This window comes from Rattus rattus, chromosome 10 (genome assembly GCF_011064425.1).
Source record: "Rattus rattus isolate New Zealand chromosome 10, Rrattus_CSIRO_v1, whole genome shotgun sequence".
Taxonomy (NCBI): domain Eukaryota; kingdom Metazoa; phylum Chordata; class Mammalia; order Rodentia; family Muridae; genus Rattus; species Rattus rattus.
Genome location: NC_046163.1, coordinates 42,189,001 through 42,215,663, shown reverse-complemented (window position 1 = coordinate 42,215,663; position 26,663 = coordinate 42,189,001). Strand labels below are relative to the sequence as shown.

Genomic DNA, 26,663 nt, shown 5'->3' with positions numbered 1-26,663 from the left:
AAATAGCCCCACCCCCTTTCTCAATTTTTACATCAAAAGGCATTAAAAGCCATTCTCTTCTACATTTGGAGAACTGCTGGTTCTCTGGGAAGGGGAACAAAGGTGGGTAGTTACAAAGTAAAATTCCCTGAGAATCGGACACTAGGTGTTCACAGAAGTGATTTGATGTAAGGGGGTCCATGTAGGAGGTGCTTTTCTAATTCTTAGTCCCGTATTTATCTCTGAACTGGTAGAGAAGTCAATTTTGAATTTCAAGCTACTAAAGCTTTGTTTGAAATTTTGAGCATTGGTCCGGTGATCTTCACGGTGCTGCCTGCAGTGGCAGTCTCTGACTTGGTCATTTCTTAGAGAATAATGGAGTAATCAGAGAGGGACAGGTTTAGTGTCTTATTATACCAGAATTGTATAGAATAAACACAAACTGTTAATGTGTACCTGCGTCTTCTTGTGTTAAGGTGAGGATCCTGACACATAAAACTCAGTTAATAATTTCAACTGAAAAACCCAAGCATCAAAGGACATTCTTTTGAAGACTTTTTTTCATACCACCTATCATGGGCAAGAAAGTGGCCATTGTGGGAGCTGGAGTAAGTGGCTTGGCCGCAATACGGTGCTGTCTGGAGGAAGGCCTGGAGCCCATCTGCTTTGAAAGGAGCAACGATGTTGGAGGCCTGTGGAAGTTCTCAGTAAGTGGTACATCTCTCAGACACAAGAGGCAGAAAGATGGTTTCCATTGCAAACCACACCTGATCTTTCGCCTGAAAGCCATATTACAAAAGCCCAGATCTGGAAAGGTTAAGTCCTGTTTCTCCTATCACACTAACATCTTATTAATTCTACGAACATGTAATATTGATTCACTCAAAACTGCTTCACACCAACAGGCCTGAGGTTAGTGACCCTTAAAGGAGGTACTCAAAGAAAGTCAATAGCTTTGTGATGTAGTCCTAGTCTCTAGCCTGTCAACCATACCATGACCTGTCTGGTGGAGTCTATTCTCCAGGCTGATGAGGAACTAATGCCAGTAGCTAAAAATAATATGCAGCCACCTTCTTTCAAGGTTGTTTGCAGAGGTCTATCCTTTATTTCTCTGAAATACCAACAAAACCATTTCAAAATACCTGGACTGGAGTCAAATTCTGAGCCCTGTTTCCAACGCAGGTTTTCTAGGCAGATAGATCTTAGGTGGTTGACTATCGTACTCTGGAGCTCGAGACCTCATCAGTCAAATACAGAGATTGGAAATTAGGTGGCCTCTAATGTGCCTTGCGAAGCAAAAGGATGTAATTTAATGACTAACTTTGACTATATGGGCAATTATGAATTGTTATAAATCACCTAATAATGATATGTGTGGTTATTAGATTGTCAATTCTAAATCTGAAGAGAAAAATTATGATCTTTGCTATCTAGTTTTAAAAAAAACAATATGGCCATGAAATGTTTGATATAAAGTTTAAATCTCAAAAGCCAGATTTGGGAGTACTTCTTGCTTTCCTAGCTTGAATTTTTCAGTCAATCTGACTTCATGTAAGTGATAGATATTTTTTAGATCAAAAATAGTGTATCCACAACACTGGTCTAATATCCATTGTCTTCTATCTTGGTCTCGGTTTTTGCCCACCTGAAAAAAAATATTTAGTACTAATTTAGGGTGGCTCTGTATTCAGCTCACAAGATTTTTCTGTAGTTTTGGTCCTGTTAAATGCAAAGCGTTACATGAAATATGTAATCATAGATTTTTATCTTCAACTCTGGAAATGAAATTTTAGAGAATTCCATTCTCTTTCTATTTCCCCAGAGAAGTGTCACCAGCTTAATTAAATCATAAACCATCTTATCAATAAGAGCTGAATGTTGAATGTGTCTGGTTTTTGACAGCAAGTAGGATGGCACAACCATTACACATCAGTGGTTTCTAGTCTACTGATGAAGGGTGTCATAACTTAAGTCCACAACCCCTTGGTATCAAATAAACAAGAACTCATTTGATAACAAAACTTTTCAAGAAGTAATGATGAGAGTAGTCTGACCATGAAGTATATGATAAAACCAGTCTAGAGAAACTGAGTATATTCTAAGAAGCACCATCAGACTATCAGACTATTAAAACAGTGAATCTTAAGAAATTGAGATTTCTCCACGATCTCAAGTTGAGATGAGAAATGCCTGGGTCATTCAGGGAGAAACTTCTTCTCTAGAAGAAAGAGGTTTACAGCCTCACAGAGAAGATGATGATGAGTCAGTGGTGGATGGAACCATGCCTTGACCTGGGCTCCCTAAATGTGTGTATCCTCAGGCTTCGATTTAAACATCATTCTCAATATAGGACCCTGGAGATGAACTGGAGTGGAGGGGAAACTGGATCTCTGTTCATTAATTCCTAAGGAGATTTAAATAAATTCTCCTTTTATGATTTTGGCTGGCTTAAGTGGCTTACTGAGGATGAGTGGAGAAACCTGGCTTCTTGGACCACAAACTATGACCTGAAGTCTAGTAACAGTGAAATCAAAAACGTAAGCCAACTTGTCATATGGCTAATTCCCACTTTTAGTCTATCCTGAAGAAATTTTATCATGTTTGGTTATAGCTAAGTACCCCAGACCTCATTAGGAGACTACTGTACATATTCTATAAACTATGTTTGATACTGTACATATTCTATAAACTATGTGGCCCTAAGTATCTCAGACTAAAAGTTGTTAAAAAGATGGCCTTTGATTCTTGTCAATTCAGTGAATAAAAGCTACTGAAATCTTCGTAAGTCAGGAGAACTTCTCAAAGGAAGTAGATCTTTATGTAATGCAATTCCGGAGTACTATTCCCTTCCTGGTCTGTGAATGGTGCCCAGTGTCATGTAGATACCCTGGCAGTGTGCCAATACCAGCACCATAAGAAAAATCAGCAATCCACAAAAGGTATACAGGAGGTAATGGATCTTCTGCATCCAAGAAAGAATCTGTGCGTTAGCCATTATTACTACCTCAGGAAGTTTATGTAAGGAAGCAAAATGTGAGACTCTGGTTATCCACGAGATAGAATGTCTCTTTTCCATCAGGTTATGTATATAAGCAAAATTCTACCCAGAATACCCTGAGTAGGGTGTGGGCGTGACACATTCAAATAACTTTGGTTTCCTGTACTCATCCCCAATCCTTTCTTTTCTAAGAAAAGTTGCTTTTGCATGATGTATGCTCAGACAGGAATTTTGAAAAGAACATGTTATATAAGTTTTTACCTTGTGAGTCCCTGCTGGGCAGAAGGTGTGGCAGAAGCCAGAAACCTGATCACTGTGAACTTTTCACTATGTGCTTTTTCTAAGGAATGGAAGCCAAATGGGATTTAAAGACTACCAGACTAAATGCGAGTAAGCTTCAAGTTTCACACACTCATATAGAACATCACGTCCTCAAAAGATTTGGTTAGTTGGACAGTAAGAAATTTCCCCCATCTAAGTACTAACCAGGCTTGACCCTTGACCTTGCACCTTGAACTTCGGTGCATTCAGGGTGGTATGGCGGTGACTGGCCTGGTAAGGATGAAGATATTCTAGAGAGACACTTGTGACCTCACTCAGTCTATCAGACTATCGAAAGATTAGACATCCAAAATGGAAATTTCTCCCAGAAATCTCATACTGAGAGAAGGAAAATACTGGAAGCCTTTGTCTCTCCAAAGAGAGAATTAATAGTGCTGACTGCTTCTAACACTCGCTAGGCCCCTTTATGTGATGAAACTGGAGCTTAGACAATGATGGGTCGATGATGGGCAGAACACCACTTTGTTCTGAACCGCTTAGGTGTGCATATTCCTGTCCTCTATTTATAAATTTTAATCTCACTTCAGGACTTGTAAGATGGGCTAGAGGAGGAGACCAGATCTCATTGCCATTCTTCCCAATGGCTACATTGACCAAATCTCCTTTTTCTGCCTTTTATTATAAATTTGACTGTTTCAATTGGCTCCTTGAGAAGAGGTGGCTGAACTTGAATTTTTGGAATACAGATTACAACCCCAAGTTTGGTAACATGGTCAAACACAGCAATAAAAATTTTCTCAACAAACAGGCAACCAGATTAGCATCATGTTTGGCTAAAAGAAGAAAACAAAAATGTCAGAATAATCTGAGCTTATTTTTTTCAGTCACTCATGCATGCATCTACCCAACAAACACATCCTGAGTGTATAGAGTATCATGTTAGGTATAATGTCAAGTAATAAACACTAGGAAACCAGCATTTTAAATGTTTTCTTTAAGACTTTTATACTTGTATACAACAAAATATGATCATATCTACTTCCCATTTCCCCCTCCAGTGCCCCTATATACCCTCTCTAGTTAATGCCTTTTTAAAGAAGTCACCCACTAAGCCATTAGCACTGCCCATATTGTTGGTGGGGTATTCACCAAAGACTGCTCAGGCATGGGTTTAAGCCAATAGAATGTCTTTGTCAACCAATCAGCCTTCGACTACACTGGGAGTTTGGGGTAGTACTGAATGTTTCTCAAGGTGAGCATTTAAGCACAAAAACCATGTTCTGGTTTTCAGTCAACAAAAACAGTTAGCCAGAAGCAGAACTACAGAAGCTAAAATGCAAGGTTAATACATTCTGAGACTTTTCCAGAATCTAAATTGATTTCAATGGATTTGGTCTTTGTTTTAGTTTTGGCAGATGGTGATGTCTACATGCTGAGTTTTATAATCTGAATGTTACTTCCATCATGGAGTCAGTTGTGCTAAGGTCTTGGGACCTACTAAGGTCTGGGGCCCTGTTAGAATATGTACAACAGTGTGAGGCCATTCCCTGAAATGTGAGGAACCTGCCAGTGGCCATAGAAATTAAAATAACTATGATATAAGCAACTGTGTACTTACAACAATAAAGACAACAGAAGTTATGAGTGTATGGATGATTGACAGTTGATGAGAGGAAGTTAAAGCAAGTTTAGGGAGCAACTTTGGAACTGATGTTGGAGAACTGATTTACACCAACAGACATTCAACAGGTAAGCAGAGATGAAATATAAGAGGTAATAAAGGCAGACGTATAGAAACACAGAGAACATTCTGGAATTTGCCTCTGTCCTTGTCCTTAAGACACTGATACCTAAAGGAAACAGGGAGGCACTGAAGCTTTAGACAGAGCAGCAATGTGCTGATAATGCACCCACAGCTCTTGGACCAAAGTTTTAGGACATGATCCCTCAGTCAGAGGCACAGTTAGAGCCTAATTCCCTCCTGAGGTGGTTCAAATCACCTCACATAGCGAGATAATGAAAAGGTATGCTTTTTGAAGCAAGTATCTATTGTTATATATTTCCCTTATTTGAAGAACAGTGTCTGAAGAAAATTCCAAGTTTTCATGTTTGAAAACTAGCTAGAATCAAGGGGTGGGCGTGGGAGAACACATGGACTTACTCAATCTGAAAAAAAAAAAAATACCAGGCCATATCACCTCTTCTTCCAGAACAGAGTCTTATATTTTTAACCAGGTCCTAGTCCACAACTAAACCCTCCCTCCTCTCAATGGGCAGCTGAGAAATCTCCTTCCCTCCTCACCTCACAACTGGCAACAGGCAGCACTCTTGAGTGAACAGCAGTGGCTTGGACCCCAGAACCTGTCAGGCAGGGACCTTCATGCTTTCTCTGACCTCCACAGATATTTACAAGCAAGTCTTTTTAAAAGATTTTTAAAATTTCAAACCTCTAAATTTATGAGAAACGTGGCAACCACGGGTAGAGGAAAGGAACATTCTCAACTTGAAAGGAGACACCGAGGCCTCAGACTGAACTTCCCTCCCACAGACAGACCTCAAGATCCTTTCTAGATCTTTCTGTCTTCCTCTCCCAGAGGCGAGCCAGGGTGAGGGAAAGATGGGTATCTTAAATCCCGCAACATGACACAGTGTCCCTCTCCTCTGTTACATAAGAATTCCTTCAGCCTTGGGAACACAGAGGCTGCCAGCTTTGAACTATGTTTTCAAGGCTGTACCCTGTGTGCACCTTTGTCCTGTCCACACAGGAGAGAGGAAGTGTTTATTTTCAATTTAGCTTCCGACTGCTCCTCACTAAGAAGCCACTTTTCAATTACACAGGGGCTTTAAAACTGAATGCCAAGAAGTGACCCATGTTCTAAGTCCTGTCGTTTTCCTGTGTGCAGAGGTGAGGATAGGGATGGGGCAGTGAGTGATGTATATGGTGTGTTTGTGTGTGTGGTATATGTGTGGTATGTCTGGCTGTGTGTGATATGTATGGTGTATGTGCGTGTGTGATATGTGTGTGGTGTGTTTGTGTATGTATGTATGGTGCGTGTGTGGGTGTGTGTGTTTGTGTGTGTGTGTGTGTGTAGAGTGAATCCCATAGTGGATGAGTTAACGTCCCCTCAAGCACATAGTTCGTTTACAGCAGTTTCCCCAAATGTGAAATCAGCCACACTAGGTCCTTCTGCAAATTCTTAGAAATGTAGATTCTCAGACCATACATCAGAGGCAGGAATCCATGGAAATGAAGCTAAAGAATCTCCAGTTGGGAAAATTTTCTGGTGATCCTGCTTGTATCAAAGGGTATAAACCACTTTGGATAAAAGCGTGGGTTTTGTCCCCAGTAGAGAAGGTGCTGATGTCATGTAGGAACCACATGAGAGAAAGCCACACAATGCTTGGACTGTTGGTTTTCCAAGGTAAGCATGATATCTAAACCAGTGACACACACACACACACACACACACACACACACACACACACGAAGCAGGAGGAGGAGGAGGAGGAGGGAGGAGGAGGAGGAGGAGGAGGAGGAGGAGGAGGAGGAGGAGAAACTGCTGAGAGACTACAGTGCTAGGGTAATTAGGTGAAGATGGTTAGAAAGGATCATCAGTTCTACACATTCCTATGTAAAGGACTTTCTATTCTATATCTAAAAAAAGAACTATATGTTTCATTAATTTTTATTGAAAAAATATCAGACAGTACATTCTGATTATGGTTTCCTTCCCCTCCAACTCCTCAAATCCTTTGCACCTCCTCCTCTATCCAACTCCACAACCTCTTTCTTTCTGTCTTCCTTCCTTCCTTCCTTTCTTTTGTTCTTTCTCTTTAGAAAGCAAACAGGCAAAAATATCAGGTTAAAAAAAGAAAAAGCAAACACATAAACACATGCAAAATGCATAAAAACACAAAATCAGATACCATAATACAGGCAAAAGACCAGAAAGGTAGGTAGGCAGACAGGCAGACAGGCCGACAGACAGAAAGACTGACTTATTGATCTACCAAAAAAAAAAAAAAAAACCTTGAGTTTGTGTGTGTGTGTGTGTGTGTGTGTGTGTGTGTGTGTGTGTGTGTGTTGGCCATCTACTACTTGTCAGGAAGAATTACATTGTGTAGTTAGTATACCCAATGAGATGCCATTGAAGAAAAATAATTTTAAAAATGAATTCTTCATTGTTAATATTAAGAATGTTTTAATCAACCAAGAGTTGAATGTTCTCAGGAAAGAGGACCATTCTTGGCTTGCTTTTGCAGTTTTGTTATTTTTCCTAGAGTCACGTGGAGGAAGGCAGGGCCAGCATTTACCAGTCGGTCTTCACCAACTCTTCCAAAGAAATGATGTGTTTTCCAGACTTCCCCTATCCCGACGACTTCCCTAACTTCATGCACCACAGCAAGCTCCAGGAATACATCAGGTCGTTTGCTCAGAAGAAGGGTCTTTTGAGATATATACAGTTTGAGGTAAGTCCTGTACCCAGTACCACTAGCATTCCATGGGTGTCAGAGAAGATGGAAGGACAGAACGGTGCACCAAGTGTTTTGAGCCTCACCATCAGTTCTGTTAGAAACATTTATGCACTGACAGCACCACTCCCTGCAATTCTCTGAAATCTTTTTAAAAACATTAGATTCTAAAGTTCTTAGGTCCCGTGGTTCTCAACCTTCCTAATGCTATGATCCTTTAATACAGCCCCTCATGTCATGGTGATCCACAATCATAAAATTATGTTTGTTGCTACTTCATAACTCTAATTTTGCTACTGTTATGAATCATAATTTAAATATCTGACTTGCAGGATATCTGATATGTGATTCCTCCCAAAGGGGGTTGAGAACCACTGCTTTAGAAGATGCTGGAGACAGATATCCTATCACAGCCAAGTTTCCACCCTCATTGTCTCAAGCTTGGAAAATAATCCAAAATTCTCTAGTCTATATTTAGAGTCCTGTGAGTTCAATATCTATGAGTTATATATTACCCAAGCAAATGTAGCATTTGTTAGATTTTGGCATACATTTTGATCTGCTCCATTGGGTTCTTATATCTCTACCTCCCTTATCCACCCCAATCCTTTTCCCTCTACAACACTAGGTAGGAGAGACAAAAGGTTAGAGGGGAAAGGGGGCGTAGATCTCTTTGGTCTACTTCCTGATGATTAGGGGCATTGAGTTCCTTGGGGCAAGTCCAATCTTCTTGGTCAGGATATCCAATTTATTCTCTTCCTCTTTGCTCATGACCTCTTGACACACTGCAACAGCAGCAACCAGAAGCAGCCAAGGGAACAACCAGGGAAACAACAGCCTCCTCAGGCCCTCTCGGGGATCTAACATTTAAACCCTCTCAAGAGTCCCTGCAAACAATCTCCAGCTGGCAAAACTCACACCCCTCCTAGAGCACAAGACAAACATAATTAGCAGCTGTAGATAATCTGAAGCAGCCCCATGTCCCACACCTGGGATTAAAACAAAAACATTCACATAACTGGGATTCTAAAGAAATCAAATTTTTCACTACAGTTAGAAAATTATGACATTATGAAAAGAGTAACAACTTAAATGACCCCTGTCCCTTACTGCTTCAGTCATGATATTCTTCTTAATGAATCTAAGAAGTCTTAGGAAGTAAAGTCATTATTTCTGTAACTGGCAGTAATCTATATTTATTTGATAACCCTATCTTAATTAATTAGTATTAAATAAAAGGTGTACACCTACATATAATAAAGGAAAAATCAACAAAAATTATGACTTGAGGCTGTATTTACACAATTATTTTCCTTTAAGCAATTCCAAATATATAGTTAAAATTAAATTTTCCAGCTATCATTTTTGAAACTTTTTAATGGGAAAACAAGCAAGGTTTACTGAGAAGCACAGAAACAGCTCCTGAAGCTGGGGAAGGTCTCACAACAGAGTCACCCCCAGATATTCTTTCATTACACTTATCTACTTGTTCCATTCATTCATTTGTGGAATTACGAATGCCATAGATTGGCTTGATTTATGGCAATCATACCTACCAACATTGATCAAGCTCCTGATACATGCTTATATCATGCTATTGTTGTATGGAAAGAAAGGAAGGAAGAATGGATGGATAGATAGATGGGAGGAAAGGAGGGAGGAGAGAGAGGTAGGAAGGGGCTGGAGGGATGGCCCAGTGCTCTTATGGAAAACCTCTGTTCTGTTTCCACCACTTTATCAGTCAGCTTACAACCACCTGTAACTCCAGCTACAGGGGAATCCAATGCCTCTGACCTCCACAGACACCCACACATACCAAACCATACACAGGGCAGGACAGCAGGGTGGAGAAATGGAGAGAAGGAGGGAGGGCAGGCAAGAACTAATTGTAAAATAAATCCTTTTACAAAGAAAAAAAAAAGAATCCTAATATTCCACAAGAAGCCTATCATTTAAGTGAAGATCAAAATTACTATTCAGAGAGTAACAAGCATAACAGTCATATAGAACGTAAATAAAAAGGAGGCTCTTTTAAAAATGTCTAACCATGTTCTAAATTTTATTTTTATATCATCAAAAATAATACTATGAATATCGTAAGGCAAGTCAATCTGTTGGGAAAGGAGGAGATGAAAATGCATTTGGGAATGTTTTACATCAGGCAATGCCATGAGGAAAACTAGGGGAAAGCCCTCTGCCTACCTGGAGAACACTAGACAGAGGTGATGAGGAAGGAGGTATGCCTGCCATGACTAAGGTGAACCATGGAGATCCAGAAGCCAGCATATTCTGTAGCTTTAAAATTCGAGGATTATTGTACGACCATATAAATAATGGCTGAGATGGATAAAAGTGGAGCTGATCTGATGGTGCTAGAAGACAGTCATAAAAGTCAGCTTCATGGGGTTGGGGATTTAGCTCAGTGGTAGAGCGCTTGCCTAGCAAGCGCAAGGCCCTGGGTTCGGTCCCCAGCTCCGAAAAAAAAGAAAAAAGAAAAAAAAGTCAGCTTCAAGCTTCTTACACCATCAGGGTCACCTCCCAGTTCAGAACAATTTCTAGAACTTCTAGGCGAGAGAAAAATGGGAATGAATAGGAACCAAAGCATGTTCTCCCTGCTGCATCAGCTCCCTTCCATAAATTCTGATGAAAAGCCTATGAAACATTATCTGCTTCTATCTCATATGCCCCTGCTGTTACATGAAGGCCTGAGAGCAGGTCTCATTGCTAGGTACATAGTTGCTCCAAACAAAATCAGGTTCTGTTAGTAAGAAAGAAATAGACACCAGAAAGGAAATTAGCAGTCTCTGTCCCAGAGGAGTCTGTGGAAACATCAGAAGGTAAAAACCAACAAGGACATAATTGTTCCAACTTTCGATCTTAGAATTAGAGATAAGGAATTATATGGGTGTGCCTCGGTGGTAGAGTGCTTACCTAGCACATGTGAGGTCCTATGCTCAATCACCCAGGAATGAGATTGGGATGTATCATGTAGAGGGCCGCAATAACATTCGCCACCACTAGATGGCGCTGGCTTCCACTGCGCCCCACACCAGATGTCCCACGCACGACTTCCCGCCGGCAAGGAGCACGCGAGACATAGAAATTCTTACTATGAGTGACTTTTATTCCTGTCTATTCCTCTCTCATGGTGGAAGCCCGCTTATGCCGCCAGGCGCGCTTATTTATCCCCGTGCACGCACCCACACCTGATTGGTTGCTTACTCATGACCTCATCAGGTGCGCTTTGGAAATGGGCAAAGACCTGGCAAGAAGGCACTCTTGCACATGCAAGACACAGTTAACCTCCCCATAGGGAGCCGGCTTATGTGTGAAAAAAGGCTAGCCATCTTGACTGACCTGGCCTTCCACGTGGGGGCGCAGTGGAAGCCAGCGCCATCTAGTGGTGGCGAATGTTATTGCGGCCCTCTACATCTCACCCTTTTTATTTATAAATTTTATAGCAGTCATGATCACCCATATCGCGTGCAATGAGGAAACCTCAGCGATGTGCAGGGGCTGATCAAAGGAAATCACTGAGTCTCTCTCAATCCCAGTGCAATGATCCACAGGTCCTTGGGGTGCAGGAGCAGGGAACTCAGATACAGAGTAAGTCCTGAGCAAGATAACCAAATTTCAGTGGAGGCCCTTTGTACAATGGCCACAAGTGCTTGAGTGAAATAACGGCCTTGTCACATTACTGTTGAGATCTGAGTTTGCAAACCAACCATGGTATGAATACTGATCCACAGCATAGGGCTGCATCAAACAGAGCCACTCCCGATAAGTAGTGGGCACCTCATTTGGTCCTCCTCAGCTGTTGCCACCAAGGGCCATGGTCAAGCCACTCCTATAATGAAATTTAGAATTTCCAATTGTTAGTAACTACTCCAGAAAGTTCACCCATTGTACTTGTCTAACAATAGATTGGTGGAGGATAACTCCAGACACTGCAGACACAATGTCTGAAGCTGCAATGGCTGCTACAATAGCAGCGAAAGTGTCAAGGTCTTTTTCCAGGACAGTTCAGGATCAGTCATTTTTTCTGGAACAACCAGCAAACAATGGAACCAAATTCTGAGATCTGTATGACCAGGACAGAGTTCTCAGTCACTGTAGCTTTACACAGGTGGCTTTCTGTGAAGCTACAGTCTGTAAAATGGCAACACCAGTTACCAGTTAAGGCAGCAAGAGTCACCAAGGAAATGAAGGGACAGGGGTAACAGCTGGAGTCAGCAAGCAGCAGTGTACAGAGTCTGAGCGTAGGCCACAGTGGGGACGGGAACACACGCATGGCGGTAACACTGACTGCAGCAACGGCAAGATTTCTGTGATGACAAAAGGTGAAGGGGGATCTTCCGTCTTCCTTTCAGGGCAGAGGAATGACTCTAGGGACCGAACCACGAGAGCTGAATCTTCATGTAACCAGGATCAGCAAGTCTCAGCAACCACCCAGGCAGCTGGCACACTCTTGTAGCATCCTGTAGAAAAAACACAAACATTCCCTCTTCCCCATATAAAATATCTGGACAGGATCATGTCAATATGTGGATCTCTCTATTTCCCCTAGGCAGAAGTATGCCTCGTGGTAGGGTGCATTAACCTTCGGCATCCAATTTTTTTAAAATTGAAATAAAAGGAGCATATTTTAGTATAAAGTGATAACTCCCCCTATTTATTTATTAAAATTGTTAAAATATTGTTTATTAAGATAAGTCCTCGAGGATTAAATTGAGGACACTGAGCACTTGTATTTATAATTTGACTTGTATACCAAATTATTGTTTCTAGCATTATTGTTTTGGATATATAAAGAATGAGATTTTTTCACTAATTTTTCTTATGTAAGGCCTAATCTGTCTGGTATCTGTCCTCCCTAGTTAAGGAGTCTAGGCAATCCAGTTTGAGTTCTTAAATGTCCTATAAAGGAACAGTATTTAGTGCTCTTAACCACTAAGCCATCTCTCCAGCACCTCACAAACTTTATTTACCTAAACATAAGCATTAATAAGAAATGTCAAATCCTGTAAACAAGGTCCAGATTTAGCCTTATTTAGAAATCTGAGTTGGCAGGGTGAGGCTGGGCGTTGAAAGTAAGCAAATGGAGTCTTCCTCTTTTTCGTGAGGTGTGTTATCAACTCCATTATCATTTTCAAAGAGCTGGGTCTATGGTTTTGTTTAGTTCTCTGAGCCAGAGCACTGAAAGGACAGTGAGTTGTCAGACAATTTACACTGGAATCACTCACTGATTTCAAGTAGAAAACCTGCCTCTAATAAAGCATTAAGTAATTGTAAAACTTGAGGGCTAGTAGTATCTAAAAAAGGAAAACTTTTTAATCAATTGTAAAACCACAAGCCACACCTTTGGCTATCAGTATATGAATTGAAAGCTTGATTTTTAACATTTAAAAACAGTGGCTACAGCACGTAATTTAATAGTCTATATTGAAGCAGGGGAAACTCAAGAGAATAAACAAGTGATCTAATCATACCTGTAGCCTTTTCATTAGATGAAAAATACTCTAAGCGCATTTTCTATGGGTAGTACGCACAAATATGTAGGAAGTACAAAAGCATGTAAAGAGTAAAATTATCAATTTTGTCTGAAAAATTTGTATAAGTGATAGGCCAAATATCAGTATTTTGTAATAACCAAATTAACTGTTGTTTGGAAACAAGATATGTTTTATTAGGTTTCTTATTAAAATACTTTCATGACTCCAGTCCACAACTCTGTACTAAAACAGCTGAAGCTTTATCTCCAATGTGCATAACAAAGACCTAAGTCCTCTGGTAAGGTGAGGTACTTAGCCAATTAACATCCTTAGAAGCTTAACATTAGCTTCAAATATTCTTTTTTTGGAGTAGTGCAACAGCTACTCCCCAAATATTAAAGCTCATACTGAGAGCAAATGTTTGTAGTAAAAATTTCTATATATACTGAAAGATTTAATGTTCTAACTTCATTGAAGAAGCAACAAAATTATATAATATAAGGCTGTTAGCCACTTTTAATGATATCACTCTATGGGCTCTCTAAAATTATAAGCAAGCTCACAAAATAAAAACTCACAATCGCCAGGATGTAAACAAACTGCGTAAAAACAATCCTCTAAATCTATCTTGAAATGGCAGTTGGAGTAAGGAAACTGGCTGTAATGTTCTCATAAGTTCTAAAACCTCATCAATCCTTTATAAATCCTGTAACAATCTCTATCCAATACAATCTCTACCTGTTTGATTTTTCCTCAATTGAAAATAAGTTTGAGTTAGTCAATGTAACACTGGCAATCCTTAATCACAATCTTAAATTCTCCTTGTAACAGCAGACCACCACCACAAGGTCACCTGAGCTCTTAGTATGTGACTAGGCAGCTGTTCTCCGGGCAGTGGAAATTAGCATTAGAATACAGATAACTTCAGGGCAAGCCACACCTATGGAAAGCAAAACTCAACCCCCAACAACAATCTAGTCACCAAGGCACCCAAGTCTATTATGTTGTAAAGTTTGACTATCAATTCTACATTTGAACGCACAATGGCGCGGTCTCCAATACCTTTCGAGACAATGTCCTAAATTCTTTTAGAAGCCTGGTTTCTAGCATAAGAATTCCATAAAAATATTACCTCAATTTAGACCTGTCTCACTAGGGTGGCCCAATGTCACGTGTATCTAGAATTACTTCATCTAAATTACAGTTTTAAGCCAACTTTCTGTTACCAATATTATATAAAATTCACCATATCCAATAACTTGAAAGCCAATAGAACACAACAAAGGCAAGCAGAGCATATTTATACATTTAAAACCAATGAGAAACAAAATTGAAGTGGCTACATATCAAACACCATTTTTACCTTTTTAGCTATGATTTTAAGAGATGCACCTTGTCACCTGTTGAGTCAATTAACCAGTCAGGGATTTTTCTAAGAGAAACAGCTATCAACTCTCGTACCAAAGAAGCTGAGAAGCTGTTAGCACCTTTAAGATCAGCCCGTGTAGACGCTTAGCCAGCTTCTAAGCAGCTCCTCCAGCTAATCTAGACACCTGGCTCTAGGCACAGGGCTTTAAAGACCTGATTGAAACCTTTTTCTATTCATTTGTCCCCTTTTGAACCGAGTTAAAAACCAAGTCAAGGTGTGTACGGCGGCAGATAAAGGTTTTTACCATTTTTTTTTTTGAACATGAAACATAAAACATTTAAACAACGAGAAACAAAAATCACAGACATACACTGACAGACAGGGAGACATCCTGGTGCACCAGAGACAAACAATAGACAAAGAGGGAAAAAACCAGATGGTGTTCACGGTGACTATCCATTCGGGTGGAGTTGATATGGGCGATGGATCGTCTCAATTCCTGGACTAGTCCACCAACGTGTTTAGACCCAATTCCTGTAAGATACTAAGATATATTATCTGAGCGGCACAACCGACATTTGCCAATGGTATGGAAGTGAAACACAGCCCTGAATATTTTACTCACAACCCAATTACATAAACTCCATCAGGCTGTGCACGGGCACTGAGATGTCTTTTGTTTGATTCTCCTGAATAAATTTTCAGGCGGTCTGCCTCGATCAAATCTGATCAGCATGACTCTGTAAAGCTGTCGATCAAGCGCACGGACGCCCTTGGCCCCGAGAGCCGCGGAGCTTAATTATACCTTTTATAAGCACCAAGACAAATTTTTTCTCCCAAAATACTGTGTTCCTTTTACCTCCTCTTTTATTCTCTCCCGGGACATTCTTTTCCCAACTTCTCACCTCCGAATTGGAGGGGACTGCTACTTGAGATCGATCAGTTTCCTTTTCTCGTTGCAACTTTTCACTACCCCCTGTTTCTGACCATCTTTTCCGCCCTCGCCCCAACACTCTCCGCTTTGTTGTTTTACCTAGGCAGTTCCCATGTAACCTCTGACGCCTTTTGGCGGTAGCTAGAAACTCAAAGGTCAATAGAAAAAGCCCGAGGGTTGCCAGAGCAACCACAGCGGCACCTGCCGCGTCCGGCAAGGGGCTGAGTTGGAGCGGATCAAGGCTAGCCATGGTCTCTCAGGGTCTTACCCCACTCATAGCTTCTGAATTTCTCCCACGAAATGGAGGCTTCCCGTGGCACCGGCGATGTTTCTGTCCAGGGTTTCTTGGCACCAGATGTCCCACGCACGACTTCCCGCCGGCAAGGAGCACGCGAGACATAGAAATTCTTACTATGAGTGACTTTTATTCCTGTCTATTCCTCTCTCATGGTGGAAGCCCGCTTGCTGCCCGCCAGGCGCGCTTTATTTATCCCCCGTGCACGCACTCCACACCTGATTGGTTGCTTACTCATGACCTCATCAGGTACGCCTGAAATGGGCAAAGACCTGGCAAGAAGGCACTCTTGCACATGCGCACACAGTTAACCTCCCCATAGGGAGCCGGCTTGCGCGGTAAAGGCTAGCGCCATCTTGACTGACCTGGCCTTCCACGTGGGGCGCAGTGGAAGCCAGCGCCATCTAGTGGTGGCGAATGTTATTGCGGCCCTCTACAGTATCAGAAGTAACTTTGAGGCAGAAACACAGAATCAACACAGTCCTGTCAAAAGATCACTCCTATAAGCAGGATGAGGTATTCCATGTGGCAATTCCATGTTGGAGGCAGCCAGGCTATAGACTCTTGAAGTAGTCTTCATGGTTTTATAAGACCTTGAAGCAATGCAGCATTTGAGTTCATGGGATGAACAGAAGCAATATTATGTCTCTGAAATAAATGCTTATGTAGACAAGACGCTTAGGTAACAGGGTGGTTTGTGTCCTTGTTCTAAGAGCTGGGAAAGTCAAGGACAGCTAGGGAGAAAATAGAGGTAGGTCAATTGTTAATGTGCTTCATTAGAAGAAGCACTGTGGTTTTGTGGTTGGAAATCTAGACTAGAGAGCAGAGGAGGAACGGGCTTAAAATATATAGGCATATGTGCTGTGGAAGTTGCTTGTGTTTCTGAAGAGAATCTGTACAGAGCATAAAAGAGACCTAGGGTCAAGCCTTGAGACACAGCTGTATTTACTGAGTGAGTAGAAGGTGAGGTCAGAGGCGGAGAAAGTGGGGTTACTGTAGAGCAGATATAAGCAAATGACATAGATTTGCTGCATGGCACCACTCATAAAAATGCCCAAGTGTTGCTTACCCCACATCAACTTACCTGACGTTCAATAGTAAGTAAACCCTCAGGAGTAGTTTCTGTGGGAGATTTGAAGACTCCCTGAGGATGTACTCTGACCCCCATATTGGTGCCTTTTTATATGTTTTTCAATGACTGGTTATCTTATATCATTATTTGCTCCATAGAAAAATACTGCAAGGAAGGAAGAAAGAATTCCACAAATACAAGGAAGTCCATGTTCTCATTTTCTTCCAGACCCTGGTTTCCAGTATAAGGAAATGTCCCAGCTTCTTGACCACTGGCCAGTGGGTAGTTGTTACCGAAAAGGAGGGCAAGCAAGAATCTGTGCTCTTTGATGCTGTGATGATTTGTTCAGGACATCATGTGTACCCCAATATGCCAACTGACTCTTTTCCTGGTAAGCTTAAAATATATTAAAATTGGGGAGCTTATGGGCAAATACCTAGTGTCAAGGCATATATTTGCACAATAATTGAGTTTGAATTACCAGAAAAGTCAAAAGAAAATATATTTATGTATGGTGATATGAAAAATATAATAACTTATTCCCTAAAGCCCGAAGTTCAAAGACTACACTCAGTTCTATGTCACTGGGTCATGCAGACATAAGTCCTAACACATGCGGGGTCTCTGAACACTCAAATCCAAAACTGTGGGATTCTACCAGACAAGTAAAGTACAGTTCTTATTTCATTTTCATTTATAATTTACAAGTGTGTTTCAAGAATCTCAGTGTTGTGTATGTGCATGCATGTGTGTGTGTGTGTGTGCATGTGCATGAAAGAATGTATGTTCTGACGTGTGTATGTACATGAATGTGTATTGTGTGCATAAGCATGTGTGTGTGTGAGAAAGTAATTGTTGTGGTGGTTGTGGTTGTAGCATCAGTAGTAATGTGTTCAGTTGTTGTTTTAGTTCAATTTTCCATTGCTATGATAAAACACTGACCAAAACAGTCTCAAGAGATAAAGGGTTTACTTCAGTATACAGTTTAGAGTCCTCTGGGGAGCAAAATGAAGGCAGAAACTCGAGGCAGGAACCTGAAGGCAGGAACTGAAGAAGAGATCATGGAGGAATGCTGTTTATTGGTTTCCTCCCCATAGCTCACTCAGCTTGCTTTTTTATACAACCCAGAACCACCCGCCTTGAGGTGTCACTGCCCACTGTGGGCTGGGCCCTCACAAATCAATTATTGATCAAGAAAATGTTCCACAAGCTTGCCTACAGTTCAATCTGGGGGAGCCATTCTTTCAACTGAAACTCACTCTTCCCATATGAACCTAGCTTGAATTAAGTTGATATAAGGAGGAGGAGGAGGAGGAGGAGGAGGAGGAGGAGGAGGAGGAGGAGGAGGAGGAGGAGGAAAAATAAGGAAGGAAAGAAAGGAAGAAGAAAGAAAGAAAGAAAGAAAGAAAGAAAGAAAGACTAACCATAACAGTTGCCATCCAAAGAAATTAAATACACACAAAATCTTCCTGCCCTCTATTTTTCCTTCCTTTAGTCCCATTCCTCCATCTCCCCCTCCCTCCCTCCCTCCCTCCCTCCTTCCTTCCTTCCTTTTTTTGCCAAAGGTGGTATTAGTTCATGAAGAATAGGTTAAAATGTTAATGAGCAGAATCTTTTATGGCCGTGGATATACGGAGTCAATATGACCAGGTCAAACTCCTTATTGTCCTTAAGTTCTTTGTCCCAATTTCTTTTTATCTTTTTTAAAAAACGTGGGTTTGTGGGATCAGTGTAGGTCCCCATGCTTGCAAGGTAAGCACTTTTCTTACAAGGCAAACACTTATAGCAGTCTGCCATTGTGAGTAAATTGTTAAACAGACTAAGCATTTATCAGATGCAATAACCCTTAGATAGTATTTAATAAATTATTATTTTGTTATTATTATTTATTATTAAAATAAAAATCATAACATTTTAAAAAATTTTAAGCTCCCCAGAAATAATTATTTGGCAAAACTCACTAAGTGGATAAGTGAATTTCAATTATGGAAGTTTTCTTAATGTGTGAAAAACTGAGTCTTCAAATTTTTGAAACTTAACTTAGGCCTAGAGCACTTTCAAGGCAAATGCATGCACAGCCGGGATTACAAGGGCCCAGGAGCCTTCCAGGGGAAAAAGGTTCTTGTGATTGGCCTGGGAAACTCAGCATCCGACATTGCTGTTGAAGTCAGTCGTCTGGCTACACAGGTATGTGACATACAGGGTTTACGAGGTAAAACTAGGATAGAAATATGCCATTGGGTCAGCACTCAAGGCTGTGTTTCCAAGTATATTGCCTGCTTTATGGGACCTTTCAATCATGGGAATTTAGTAAGCCATTCGCCCAGAGAGGGAGGACAGCATCTTCCTTGCTATGAAGAAGTTTGCTCTGATAAAATGGAGGCAAATGTCTGAATGTGTGTAGAAGTGAGCACATAAACATTTATTTTTCATTCTAATTTTATATTCTAATAACTTTCAAATCATTTCAGTTCCTAGTCAGGCTCCATGTTTATTTATTTAACAGCATTTCTTCCCGCCTACGGTGTGAAAGACCCTACTTTTCCGGTAAAAGAGATTTACTTAACACCACAGTTCGGGAGCATCACGTGATCTGGCTTTTTGCCACCATTCATTCGTTCACTCACTCAGAAGCAAGGACTCAGCCAATGCTGGGCACTATGGTGTGTCAGATCCATGTTAAGCTAAAATTATAGATATGGGTTAGACTAGATCATGACCTGAATGAACAACCAGTGGGTGGGGATGAGGCAACGGGCGCAGTTACCATCTACAGCGGAAGTGCTGAGTCCTCCAGTGGAATTAGGTGTGGCAGCAACACCTCCAAGAACCGAGTCCTGACTTAACCTGAGCAAAGTCAAGGAAAAATTTCCACAGGACTCAAGTTGCTGCCTGCCGAGGCTCGGCATATTTTTAAGCAAGCAGATACTAAGTAAGATAACTCCTAAATAAACATAAAGAAAGCTTTGGCTGTTGGGTTTTGTTTTTGTTTTTTGTTTTTTGTTTTTTTTTTTCTATAACTAAGAATAGCTCTACATTATCAGAAAGATAGTAAATATATCAGCAATTGGCCTGGCAGGTTGAGACGGCTTCCGTGGCTTCATATGAACAGATGTCCTGTGCGCATGTGCAAGGAAGACTAGAAAAGGGCAGAAGGGACAGAGAACAGCATTAAATCTGTGGCATCGCCTCAATTTCATTCCAGCTACCAATTTAGCTCCATTTCCCCAATTCAGCCCAACCTCTTCTATCATCCAGCGCTGCTAGAGCTAACAGTGTTGACTAGTCTCTACCTAACTGGCCATCTTACTCTACGAGCACGTAAAAGTTAAAACAACTGCAGTTGGCTATAGAGGCTTCTTATGCCGGGTACTGTGCTTTGACTCTTTGAACAGCTCTCCAGCAGTCTTTCGGAGTGGTGAGAGAGGACTCTTGCCTCCCCTTAGATGCAGACGTAGCATGCTCATCTAGACTCATTTCTCAGAAAGTGTTCCTAAGTGAATACTGAAGGGAATATGTAGCCATGCCACTAAAGAACTCTGTCGTCTTTCCTTGTTTGTCACAGAAGAATGCTGAAGTCTGTATTGCCGCTCTCTCAACCAGGTCATTATCAGCACCAGAAGTGGTTCCTGGGTCATGAGTCGGGTTTGGAATGATGGGTACCCTTGGGATATGGTGTATGTGACCCGATTCGCATCCTTCCTCCGAAATATCCTTCCTTCTTTCGTCTCTGACTGGTTATACGTCAAGAAGATGAACACATGGTTTAAGCATGAGAACTACGGCCTGATGCCTTTAAATGGGTATGATTAATAATTCAATCTATGATGCCTTTAAATGGGTATGATTAATAATACATATTTTCCATTCAATCTAGGGCTAGTTTGGGTTATTTACCTGGTTCTTCCTTTAGTTATCTCATTAAATCTAATGGGATTGAATTAAGAATCTTGCAGGTGACAGTTTAAACGGCAGATCACATGCAAGCTAGAGGTTAGTAGAGAAATGTTTGTGCACAGGCAAAGTAGGGATGGGTTAGGTAAACGGATCATCCTGAGAAGCAGAATACATTTAGCTACAATCTACTGCCCGGAATTTAAAGGACTAAACAAATTTGAACTGGATTCTCTGAAATATATCATGTTTATAGGTAAGTGAGGATCCCAATAACAACACCCACTTCTGAGGATAGTACTATTTAGAAACGTAAGGGTACATTTATAACTTACTTTGTAAATTATAAAAACTTAAAAATATGTGCTCTTTTTAGTCTAAGATCACCTATTGTGCTTTTAAGGACTATCTACCTAAGTACCGTCAGTCAATCTGTCTCAGCAAGTAGGAGACTCAGAACACGAGTGAACACTCCCTCCCATGTCCCGCATGCTTTGAGAGGCCACCAGGAGGCAGGGAATGTGTAAATCAATGGAGCTCACCAGACCTGATGTGACCTGTAAAATTAGCACAATTCATTTATTTACTCTTTTTACAGATGGGGCTTAATACACACTAATTGGGGGAGCATTATAGATAGAAAAATCAGTACAGTTTATATTTGGTGGGTAAGAAATGTCTCATAATGAGATTTTCTTTTCTTTCTGGACTATGCCAGCCAAAACTTCCATTTGTCTAGAGGAACTTTCTAAGGAAAAGTAAAGAGGAACTGTAAATCAGAATACAAACGCCAGGTTTAACGAGCTACAGCCTCCTTCCAAAGCACTTATCCGACCCAGATTTAAGAACTGCTCTGACTCTCAAGAAAAAGTGATGTTGTTTAATACACTTGGAGTTTTGTTTAACATAATAAAAGTTCCAAATTTTGATCCAATCAAAAATGGTTTTATATTACAAAAGTAACTACAAATTATACTGGGGCTTTATCATTTAGAAAAAAAAATTGTTTTGGAAAAACCACTCCTTCTCAGAACTAAGCTCCCTCCTGGAAAGGGTTCCAGGGCCCTTAAATTGCATCTGACACCTTTTCATTCCTCCCTTGGTTGAGAAGAGAACAAGGAGAGAAAACAGGTATGCTGTGATCCACTCGTTAGCTACCTTATAAGGCAAAGAGGGGACAGAGTTACAGAGGGGAATAACACTGTAGAAATACAAAAATAAACACCAATGCAAACAGAAATACAAAAAAAAAATCCAGTGTTTTTATGTATGTGAAATACTTAGAGAAAATTCCAGAATCTCTGAAGGAAGCCTAAGTCAATCCGAAGTACATTTCGTGAAAACTTTTACTGCTGGAATTTTGGCAAAGTACAGCATCAAAGGTGATTCCTTTCCTTGTGAACACAAAGAACTTGATGGAAGATAGCCAAGCATGGTGCTAAGACATGAACACTACCAATCTGATTTTGCCACGCAAGGCCTTCGAGCTATAATAATAGTTAGCAAGCAATGTTCTCGAAGGTGTGGCCTATTATTTTGTGGCTCGTCATCCAGTGATAATATCTCCATGAGGACAATTCTGCCATTGTCCCAATTATACACATAGAGAAACACATGTAAAACAACACCAGTTGGTAAGAGATGTAGCTAGGAATAAACCCGTGGTATCTAGATTTAGAATCTATGTTATTGACTAGTTTATTCTATCTAGAATTGGTTTATGTTCTCATCTATTTTGTGAGTCTCCAAAGAGCAAAAATACACATAATCTAATTTTAAGTTTCAAAGGGCAACAAGAGAATTTCAGACATAAATTCTTAGAAACATTCAGAAACAGGAAAGGAATTTCCACCTAGAAGAGCCCGGGCAGACCCTTATGTTGGTGCTTAACTGATCAATTTTACATGCAATGGACTGGGTTGTCTGGGGGACTTCATGGAAATGACTATCATGCTTATGATTTTTGCCTTTCACCTCTGCACAGCCCCCTCAGGAAAGAACCTGTGTTCAATGATGAGCTTCCAGCCCGCATCCTGTGTGGCACTGTGTCCATCAAGCCCATTGTGACCAAGTTCACAGAGACCTCTGCTGTGTTCGAGGATGGGACCGTGTTTGAGGCCATTGACTGCGTCATCTTCGCCACAGGCTATGGTTATGCCTACCCCTTCCTGGAAGACTCCATCATCAAAAGCAGAAACAATGAGGTCACCTTGTACAAAGGCATCTTCCCTCCTCAACTAGAGAAACCAACCATGGCAGTGATTGGCCTTGTCCAGTCCCTGGGTGCTGCCATCCCTACAGCTGACCTGCAGGCACGCTGGGCTGCTAAGGTGTTTACAAGTATGTGGGTCATTTTATGTTTCCTTTGCTAAGGCAATAATTGCCTACTCTAAGCTGATGACTATTCTAGGGATCCATGGGGAACAAGGCAGACGTGCAACTTGACCTCATAGAAGGGAATGGAATGAGCAGAGGACATTACAGCAGGAGACGCTTCAGGGTGTGGTGACGAGGAGAATTGGCCTGGGATTTATTTATTCCATCTAAAGCCACAACATAAATAAAGTCCTAATATGAGGAATCACTCTGAATGTATGAAGAACCAGAAATATTTTTCTATATAAAAGTCAGGGAGTGGCAAGAAATGAAGAGAGAAACAAAAAGCCTGGAGGGACTTCCTAAGCTGAATCAAAGAACTTGACCTTCTGACAATGAATTTGGGAGGGCATTGCAAGGCTTTGTGTGAGATAAAGGGAATAGCTGGTTAACTGCAGGGATAAGGTGCAAATACTTCCGGGGCACTGGGGCCCGATGATGGGTGTGCTGGAGACCTAGTGTTACCTCTGTGTCAATCTCTTGTGCCTCTCCCACTGTTGAAAGACTTCTTCCCTTCCCTTTCTCTACTGTGGACCACATGGTCTCAGGGGGCTACAAGAACTTTATGTGGGGAACATATAGATTGCATGGAGAGAGACAGCAACTTAAATAGACTGATTTGATTGCCCCAATACTATTGATCATCATGGCTATGAAAAGTACCTTCTTCTGCAATGTCTAAAAAAAAATTAAACAACATAAATATAATTTCCCTAACATACTGCTGAGAAAAATTTGTAACAGGGAAAATAGGAAAATGAAGAAAATACTCAAATCCTAGAATGAGTTTAAACTTCCTTTAAAAAGGCTGTGGATAGAAACGCTTCTATTTCAAATACGCCATGGAGAATTTAAAAATGTTCCATCATCAGATCTTGAATAAGGGTGCTCACCTATAAAATGCCTCCGATGTCTCTCATTTTTAAAAGCCCGACAGTGCACCCTGGAGACTGAAATTTTATGAGAAGGTTGCACACAGTTCATAAACCTGGAATATTAACATAAAACAAAAGGCATCACTTACGCATCGGACAAATATCCGTAGAGTATCTGCTGCTCGGGGAGATCAGCCTTATCGCTTACTTAGGTCACGACTCAGCTCCAAAAGCAGACAAAAAGAACCCTGGTCCCTCTCCCGCTAGTGAATTGCGCAGCCAGTAATAGCTACTGGGTGCCACCGTGCAGAGTCAGATGCTCACGCTGCCAAGGTGGTGCTCATGCACTGCAAGTATCTTAGTAGCTTTCTTCCCTTGCTACAGAGGTAAGTAAATCACAGATGGTCCCAAGTGACGATGTTTGCAAAACAAGCCAAAGCTCTTCTCCCATTCCTTATTAAACACCCAGCAGAACACTGACCCTGGAATCCTGTGCCTCTTTTCCTTCTTTACATAACTTGCCATGGACTTTAGTATCAACTGTTGTTCCAGTTTGTTACTTGGGGTATCCTTGAGGGATATCATACAAGAAGTGTGAACGCGATCCCCCCGTTCCACGGCATGCGGTGCAGCAGAAGCAGGCTGAGGACCAGGCTCTTCCTGATGTTACATCAGCATCATGAAGGTTGGGTGACTTCAGGCTACAAACCTCTCTGCTGTGGTTCTCACACACAGGCCAGCTTTCCATCCCCACCCGTGCTCTCACCTCTCGGATCTCTGTATTTGTGAATTGTCGTTTGCCTATATGACACCCAGGAGAGTGTTTTTCTTAAGAAAAACTTTTTACTAAATAATACCACTCTTTTTTATAATGAACTCACAACTAACACCTTCACACAGCTGACTTAAGGTAGCCACTCAAAGGCCTTTAGAGGCACCAATTTCATAAGTGATGAACTCCGTTCTGTGTGGTTGTACGGGACTAATTCCGTTGCCTTTTTCTTTTCTTTTCTTTCTTTCTTTCTTTTTTTTTTTTTGTTGTTGTTTTTTGTTGTTGTTGTTTCTCTCTACACACGTTTTCCAGATGCATGTGTCCTGCCAACCACGAATGAAATGATGGATGACATCGATGAGAAAATGGGCAAGAAACTCAAGTGGTAATCAATTACACGTGCTTATCCAATAAGTTCTAAGGTTTTCTTTATATGTCACAAACATCAATAAGGTCTTTAATGTCGCCAGTAGTAACAGTTCATTATTTTTTTTAATTCGGATTACAACTGATCCACATTAGGTGGGAAAACACTTTCTTCCCCTGTCAACTTAAGAGAGAGTGATTGTGCCCTCCAGGGACCATGAGGTGACATTGAGGTCTACAAGTAAAATTGGAAGTCAGAAGTTTCCTATAAGTAGAACCCCTGGGCACTGAAGCCATCCTGTATCACAAAGCACAGTATTGAAACCATGAAATTGTCTGACTCAAATGTCCATAGTAATGAGGCTGAGAAATGACCCCAGGTCTTTTCCCAAAAGCACCTGCTCGGAAAGAAAACTATGTCTGGAAATCAAGCGGCAGCATCTAAATGTGCCGTTGATAAACCAGAATTAAAATTTATATTCAGTTCAGCTACCTTAGTATGTTCTGGAACAAAGAGTATAAGTATTCACCTCCAAGTTCAATACATGCTTTCAAGAATGGCCTTTATGTGGCCAGATTTAAATGTAGTTTTTTCAGGTTAAATTATCTCATTTAAAAAAATCTTCTTAAATTACTTGCCAAAATCAGTTGAAAGTATAATTAACTACCAAATCACTGTTGATAAGTATATGATTATGTAGAAAGTTTATTGCTTCTTTCCTGATTCCAAGATAATATTCAGTGACTGTCCCACATTAGCTCGGGGGACCAGCGTAGAAAAGAAATGAAACCACAGTCCCCACTTAACCTCGTCGACATCAGAGGGCAGAACTCAGACATGAACACCCCTAGTGCTAACGATTCCTTTAGAAGTAAATACAAATTTTAAAAAGGGACAAGAAAGGTGCAATTGCCAATGACAATCTGTTCCTTAAGTCATACCAGGCCACACTCCATTTGAAAAGGTGACATGATTCATCTCACTACACTTGGAAGCCTAGAAACTAAGCAAAATCTAAACTTCAGATAAACCCGCCTAAGAATCTAACATCGGCAGGCTGGGTTCCACATGCAAGAGACAAAAGTTATAGAGTTGATACTCTGTTTCCAACTGTGATAATCATTTGGCTTTTCTGTCCTCAGGTTTGGCCAGAGCCACACTCTACAGACAGATTACATCACATACATGGATGAGCTGAGTTCCTTCATAGGAGCCAAGCCCAACATACCCTGGCTCTTCGTGACTGACCCCCAGCTGGCCCTGGAGGTGTACTTTGGCCCTTGTAGTCCATATCAGTTTCGACTGATGGGACCAGGGAAATGGGATGGAGCTAGAAACGCCATCCTAACCCAATGGAAGCGGACGGTGAAGCCAACCAGAACAAGGGCTGTTGGCGAAGCACAGAGACCATGTCACCTTTATGACTTGCTACAAATGCTTTTCTTCCCAGTGTTCCTTCTGGCTGTTTTGCTCACCTTTTACTAA

At 41.0% G+C, this 26,663-nt stretch overlaps 1 protein-coding gene across 1 annotated transcript; it reads left to right on the top strand.

Moving 5' to 3' along the window:
* Positions 1-554: 554 nt before the first annotated feature.
* LOC116911390 (putative dimethylaniline monooxygenase [N-oxide-forming] 6) lies at positions 555-26,663 on the top strand. Its single transcript, XM_032915343.1, has 8 exons — positions 555-686; positions 7,541-7,729; positions 17,123-17,285; positions 18,939-19,081; positions 20,498-20,697; positions 22,773-23,128; positions 25,124-25,196; positions 26,321-26,663. The coding sequence occupies exons 1-8, from the start codon at positions 555-557 to the stop codon at positions 26,661-26,663; spliced, it is 1,599 nt and encodes a 532-aa protein (XP_032771234.1).

What these genes read in the sequence shown, in the direction of transcription:
- LOC116911390 (XM_032915343.1), top strand. Translation starts at nt 555, where the DNA reads ATGGGCAAGAAAGTGGCCATTGTGGGAGCTGGAGTAAGTGGCTTGGCC. An exon ending in TGAGATATATACAGTTTGAG is followed by an intron (nt 7,730 to 17,122) that starts GTAAGTCCTGTA and finishes ATTTTCTTCCAG; the next exon opens with ACCCTGGTTTCCAGTATAAG. An exon ending in ATGGGCAAGAAACTCAAGTG is followed by an intron (nt 25,197 to 26,320) that starts GTAATCAATTAC and finishes TTCTGTCCTCAG; the next exon opens with GTTTGGCCAGAGCCACACTC.